This window comes from Rhagoletis zephyria, unplaced genomic scaffold, assembly GCF_001687245.7.
Source record: "Rhagoletis zephyria isolate East Lansing unplaced genomic scaffold, Rhagoletis_zephyria_1.1 Rzeph_scaffold_08105, whole genome shotgun sequence".
Taxonomy (NCBI): domain Eukaryota; kingdom Metazoa; phylum Arthropoda; class Insecta; order Diptera; family Tephritidae; genus Rhagoletis; species Rhagoletis zephyria.
Window position 1 is genome coordinate 1 of NW_016165185.1, and position 6,664 is coordinate 6,664.

The following is a 6,664-nucleotide window of genomic DNA, read 5'->3' on the forward strand; positions in this document are numbered from 1 at the left end:
ACTGATGCCTTCGTGGGCGTCAAATGTGACTCGCATTTATGTGTGTATGGGTGTGTATTTATGCATTGTGTGCTCTCGAATTTGTGTAGTGGGTGCATCATACAAGTTGGTGTCCTCTCTGTTGGAGGGACACTAAATAAAACGAAATACGTTGAGGCTAGGGCTATGCCCGCTTTATTGGAGGCTTGATTAAGACTTATCAACTAAATTTACATTTGTTCAGTTTTTATAACAAAATTTTGATTACTATTGCAAAACGTGTGAGTTATGTTTTGAAATATGTACCAGACGCTCGACCGGAAAAGGGTAAATATGTAATTGCGAATATTAATAAGAATTATTATTGAATTTAAAGTATTACTGTTGACACAGCTATTTTTGTCAACACAATGTAATTTGCAAATATTAATAAAAAGATAACAGTTTCCTGTTTATTAACTTATTGCATTTCACTTTAACTTGACACAGCTTATTATTGGCTTTTGGGTCAATAGCTAGCGTAAGTGTCAAGTCAGCGGTTATTGGTTGAAGAATTAGCAAAGCGTGTGCTAACTCCATAGGGCGAATTGCGCATCGGAAGCGCTTTAGAAGCACTTCGTAGAGGCGCGTAAGCGCATCCTTCTTGTTGCAGATACCGCATCTTTTCCCATTGGCATGTCATTGGAAATTGGCGCATCACTTTCCTGTGAATATTGCGCAGAAAATGCACTGCAACAGTTGCATGAAACATGCGCATCTATTTAGCAACAAATAACGCGGAAGTGATGCGCATTCTCTTCGCAACTAACACTACAGTGCAGATGCGCATCTATTTAGCAACTAATACTGCGGTGTAGATGCGCATCTATTTTGCAACTAATACTGTGATGTGGATGCGCATCTATTTAGCAACTAATACTTCGGGAATGATGCGCATCTATGTAGCAACTTATAATGCGGGAGTGATGCGCATCGATTTCCTAATTGAACTAAAAATAAAAATTTTAATTTTTTTTATAGTAAATACACTGATTATATTTGAATTCATTTTGTGAGTATTCATTTTTAATTACATGAAAAGTAGAATTTACATTTAAATTTTAATTGATTTCAATGTACATCCACTTATATGTAAGAATATTTGAATTCATTTTGATTACTAAGTTTTTCATACATTAAATGTAGAATTTACATTCACATTTTGTTTAACTAAAAAATAATGGATAAATGAGATCTATCAATAACAAATTATATGTTTTAATTTCGCAAATTTTGTTTAAAAAAAAAAATATATATATTTATTTCACAGTACAACAGAAAGAAAACGCGAGAGGTGTTTAATGGTTGACCTTGAAACTTAAAATAATTACTTCTACTTCTAGTTTTACACATTTTGGATAAATAAAAATAATCAAACAATGAAATCTTCGAATCATAAAATTCTGGTTGATTGGATTTATTTTTATACATTTTGTTTTTCGAGGTTCGAAACCCCATCCGCATTACACCGTCATATTTAGAAAAGTCCATATCGGGACCGTGAACAGCACCTGTTGAATAAAAGTGGGGTATATGGTAGAATGCTGATGTTGAATACATATGTAACATACTTACGAAAAAGAATTTCTTTGAAAAAAGTTAATGATTTTACAGCAAATTTTTTTTGGCGACCATCCCAATTAATGAAAGGCAGAGTGCATTCCGCAAATAAGAAGGGAACGATTTTTCTAACTGGAGTAACACCCACAGTAGTGCGTACGTATGTGACCTGAAATTATATATAATGCGTAATGAGTTCAAAAGTCTGAAATGAAAACTTAAATTTTAAGCAATCAATGGGCATACCAATTCATCATGAGGGTACTGTGATAAAATGTTGTCTGCAGACTTAATCTCTTCAATCGTTTTAAATGGTAAAATCCTTAAATTGGAGGTTTTTGGTAAGAAGTTCTGCACCAATTTATCCAAAACAACACCATGGCTTGCTGAAATGGTTTTGATGGCTGATACATCTGCTTTCAATTCCTTTAAAACTTCCAGTAGCTCCTTTACATTTGGTTGATTCGACAAAGAGGTTTTAACCCTAGAACACACACCCGGGTACAAATGTATCCACTTTCAACTTTGAAGTGTTGTAACTTTTGAACCGCTATACCTCTATACCGCTAACTTCGGATCTAGGCAGATTATTTAGTTTTGAGTTCAAATTCAAAATTTGAACCAGATCGGACCATTGGTTCAGGAGCTACAGCCTTCCAAACACATTATATACGTAAACACACACCCGGGATACGTTTGTACCCCAATAGTAAAAATCCTCATAATAATAAAAAAAATTATTCTTTTACTTGTGATCCCTTCTAGGAAGGGAGGCTCCTCTATTCTGGAGGGTCTGGAATTTAGAATCGCAGAATTGAGCTAAGTTATAGATTGGACTTAATTTTTTGTTATTGGCTGTACAAGCCTTTATTTATCGCGACTAATCCTTTGAAGGATATTAAATAATGCGCGATTTTGTTTTGCGAATTTAAAACACTCACGAACCCCACGTTGGGCGCCAATTATGTTTCCCCATTTGGGAAACAGTAAAAAAATATATATTAATCCGCGTCTTCGCGGATAAATTAAAACTCGAGTTGTTTAAGTTACAAAGCTATGATGAAATGCCAATGTCTTGGACAAAGAAGTTATTTGACGCCTTTGAATGGAATTTTCCATTCGGAGCGGAAAAAATATATCAAATTTCAATGCGAAAATTTCGAACAAAGAAGTTAAATGAGTCGCAATTATGCAGCTGCATAATTGCTGAGTATGCAAAATTGTATTATGAATCTGTAAGATACAAATTATGCTTTTTCCAATAAGCAATATTAGGGGTATTCTCGAAGTGTTGCACGTAGCACGTATTGCACGAAATGGAAAAATACTATTCAAAATTTGCAAGAGTACGAGAGCACCCCTATTGCAAACTGTAGTTGCATTCAAGTCAAACAGCTGATTACATATGTGGCATTGTTTTTACCTATCAAAAAACAAAACAATTAATGAACACAAAAATGCCGCGCACTTCTGAAAAGCAAAAAATTATAAATTTTCTGATTGAACAAGCTGCTTTCGACATTCTGCTTCAGGATGGTAGTTATTTACCTACATTTGTATATGTATATTTACTGTATTAAACTTTATTATCCTATCGATTCGCTTTCATTGCTAATTTAAAATTTCTAGATGAAGCTAGTTTCTGGGAGATTATGGAAAATTTGAATGAAGAACTTATAATCACTTTATCGAACTATCGGGGAAGTTTTCAACAAGTGCCTAAAAGTTTGGAATGGAGAACCACTATCCTTCCACAATTAGACGAATACCGTTTTCGGCAGATGCTTAGAGTTACGAGAGACCAATTTACATTTATACTGTCTTTGATTAGAAACAATATCGAATTTAACAAATCGCACTCTGTTAGACAATATTCGGTGGATCATCAACTGGCCATAGTTTTATTTCGTTTAGGTTCATCAGGCGAAAATGCGGCTATTAGGAAAATAGCTTCAGTGTTTGGAGTTGGTGATGGTGAAACTATTTACAAAATAACAAAGAGAGTCTTTCAAGCTTTCTTGGAACTCAAGTCCAAATATATTTACTGGCCGGATGCTGCTGAAAGGCAAGAAATAGTGAAAAACACGTATAATGAGATGCCACATTGTATAGGATACATCGACGGTACTGAACTGAAACTTGCCGAAGCACCAGTGAAAAACCATACAACTTATTTTTCTAAAAGTCGGATATACTCTATCAAAGCGCAAGTTGTATGTGACCATCAACTGAAGATTCGACATGTTGTAGTCGGACATTATGGAAGTGTTCACGATGCTCGCATGTTTCGTACTAGTACCCTCTGTACTGAAGAAGATAATTTTTTTTCTTTTGACCAATGGTTAGCAGGAGATTCTGCTTATCCCTTACTAAAAACCGTCATTACCCCATATCGATCAAACTCCCAACAGTTGGACTACGCCAGACGCAAGGCCTTTAACTTACGCCATAGTAGATTTCGCGTGAGGATAGAACATTGTTTTGGGCTCCTTAAGGAGCGTTTTGGAAGCCTGAAAGAGCTGCGAGTTCGCATTCAAGATGAGAAGAGTCATAATTTTTGTTCAACTTGGTTCCTTGTTTGCTGCATATTGCATAACATACTACGAACCCCATCTCATGATGTAGATTATATGTATAACGTACTTGAAGATGACGAGGAACTGGATGAGCTTACTATGAATGAAATTGGTCAAAATAGTAGTCAAGCAGAATCCAAACGCAGCTATTTGTGTGCATTAATGGTAGGCGATTAATAAAATACTAAAAATTTATCATTTCTTATGAACCTACCTTAAGATTGGTTCGTTCCTAAAAGGATGTAAAATATTTATTAAACAAACAATTTTTTATTTAATAATAGAAAGTGTTTATTCGTTTAATTAATTTAATTTCATTAATATAATTTAATTTAATTTAATTAAAATAATTTAATAGCAACAAAAATCAAAATGACGCTGTTGGCAACTTATTTTTATTTATTTATTGTTAATAATCTTCATTTACATAAAACATGGGTCGATCCATATCAGAAACAACATAAATAAAAGTCTCAAAGCTTGCACAAAGTTCACAAAAACTAATTAAACTTAAAAAAATATTAATCAAAATTAAAATTTTTTTAGTTAGATTTCCTAGAAACAGTTTGAGTAAGCAGCCTTGTAGCCAATTCAAATTAGAATAATAAAGTGTAAGTTTCAAGTCGATAAAAATGACCGTTGATTTTTTACAATTATTTTCGTGGAGGGTGAAATTTTGAATTTTTGTAAGTTTAATTAGTTTTTGTAAACTTTGTGAAACCTTTGAAAGTTTTATTTATTTTGTTTCTGATATATATATATATATCGACCCATGTTTTATGTAAATGAAAATTATTAACGATAAATAAATAAACATAAGTTGCCAACAGCATCATTTTAATTTTTGTTACTATTATCTTGTTTGCAGCTGAACATACATAACTTTTATATTTATAAATAAAAGAACTTTATATGCACTTATCAAGTTCGCATTTTTTAACTTGTTTTTCTTATTTCATTTGTACTTCTGTCGTTTTATATACCCTTGTGGTCAGCTGATTAAGTTAAGTGATATTTTGACTAGTTTTGACTATTTTTCTTTTGTTTATTTAATGTTTATATTTTTTTTAAAAAGTTTGGCACTTTACCTAACTAGTGCCACGTAAATCCAAATTTCAAACTTCGTACCAAAATTATGAAAATTCAACAAACTTTAACATTTGCACAGGAAAATCTTAAACTTTTTATTAAGATATTTAAGAAAAATTTTGGGTATACAGTTTGGTAGTTCATTAAATTTTAGTAGATTAAAGTGCAAATTTCCAGACGCTAGAAAATCGCGTTGATTTTTAATAATTTTTTTTGGCTGATTACGTGGCGCTAGTTAGGTAAAGTGCTAAACTTTTATAAAAAAAATATAAACATTAGTCAGCTGACCACAAGTGTATTTTTTTTTATAAGTAAAAAAGAAAACTATTTGTACTTCCTATCAATTTCGTATCTGGAAATTCTCTCTTTCATTTCTATTTCTAGTTTTTTCAATTCTAACTCTTTCTCTTTCCACTTGTCTTCACTTTCTAGTTTTTTCATTTCAATATCGAGTCTTTTTTCTTCTACTGAAACTTTCTTTTCTTGTGTTTCACTTTCCTTCTCAAACTTTGCCCGCTCGAATTCCATTTTGTTTTTTTCGAAAGCAATTTTTTCTTTTTGTACGGCTGCTAGTTGGCTAATGGACGATTTGGGAGCAGTACGGGGTGCCACTTCCCTAGGAAAGCTAGACGAGGAGGAAGAAGCTGGTGCTGTAGCTGGTGCGGCACTTGAATTGTCAACAGCAGTTTCGTTCACTAGCTCAGGACTACTTGGAGATACAATAGTTGGACTGGCAGGAGAATGCTGTGGTGGACTTGGACTTGACACATCCGTGGACACTAGAAGTGGCTGAATGTTTGCGAACCTCTTACCAAACACTTCCTTTAGCCTATCGAAATGTTGGGCACGTTTTAGCCAATTTTTCTGAAAACAAATACATAAGTATTTCTAATTCACATTTTAAATATAATAGCTTGGGAGACTTAGAAGCTTTAAGAATAAAAACATCACTCTCTTTTACTTCAATACCACAGTAGATTGTAAAGGCAAAAATGTATGTACATGCATCCGCGGTTATCTTTTCCTGTGGTAGGGTCGTTTTGTATTTTGTATAGTCCCGAAGTCACACTTTATAATAACATCTACTTACCTTCTATGGTTACGCCATCACTTTTATGCAATAGTCCTGCACCAGTACCCGACAGCCAATCGTTGGCCTTGTTGTAAAGAGATTTCAAATGCCGCACCTTCCACCGTACTAATTCCCAAGTAACATTTAACTGCGTTTTCTCCAGAAAACGTTTGTAAAAAAACTTAGCCGATGGAGCCTGTGAGAATAAAAGCAACAATTAATCTATGTAAATAATACATTTTTATAAAGATTAATCAGAACATACCTCAAAATCTGCCTCCTGGTGGAGGAAATCAATTATAAGCAACACCTCTCGCTCAGTCCATTTATGGTTCGGTTCCTGTCTTGC

At 33.6% G+C, this 6,664-nt stretch overlaps 1 protein-coding gene and 1 long non-coding RNA gene across 2 annotated transcripts; one reads left to right on the top strand and one right to left on the bottom strand.

Annotated features, from left to right (window-relative positions):
* Positions 1–1,109: 1,109 nt before the first annotated feature.
* Positions 1,110–2,058, bottom strand: LOC108374758 (uncharacterized). Its single transcript, XR_001849078.1, has 3 exons — positions 1,825–2,058; positions 1,594–1,747; positions 1,110–1,529 (listed from the first exon to the last, which is right to left on the bottom strand). It is a non-coding gene; the product is annotated as an uncharacterized LOC108374758 (long non-coding RNA).
* A 793-nt stretch (positions 2,059–2,851) lies between these two features.
* LOC108374756 (uncharacterized) lies at positions 2,852–4,331 on the top strand. The gene is made up of 3 exons (XM_017630774.1): positions 2,852–3,114; positions 3,208–3,702; positions 4,204–4,331. Exons 1-3 carry the CDS (start codon positions 3,024–3,026, stop codon positions 4,329–4,331), a joined length of 714 nt encoding a protein of 237 aa, XP_017486263.1. The 5' UTR covers positions 2,852–3,023.
* Positions 4,332–6,664: the final 2,333 nt, after the last annotated feature.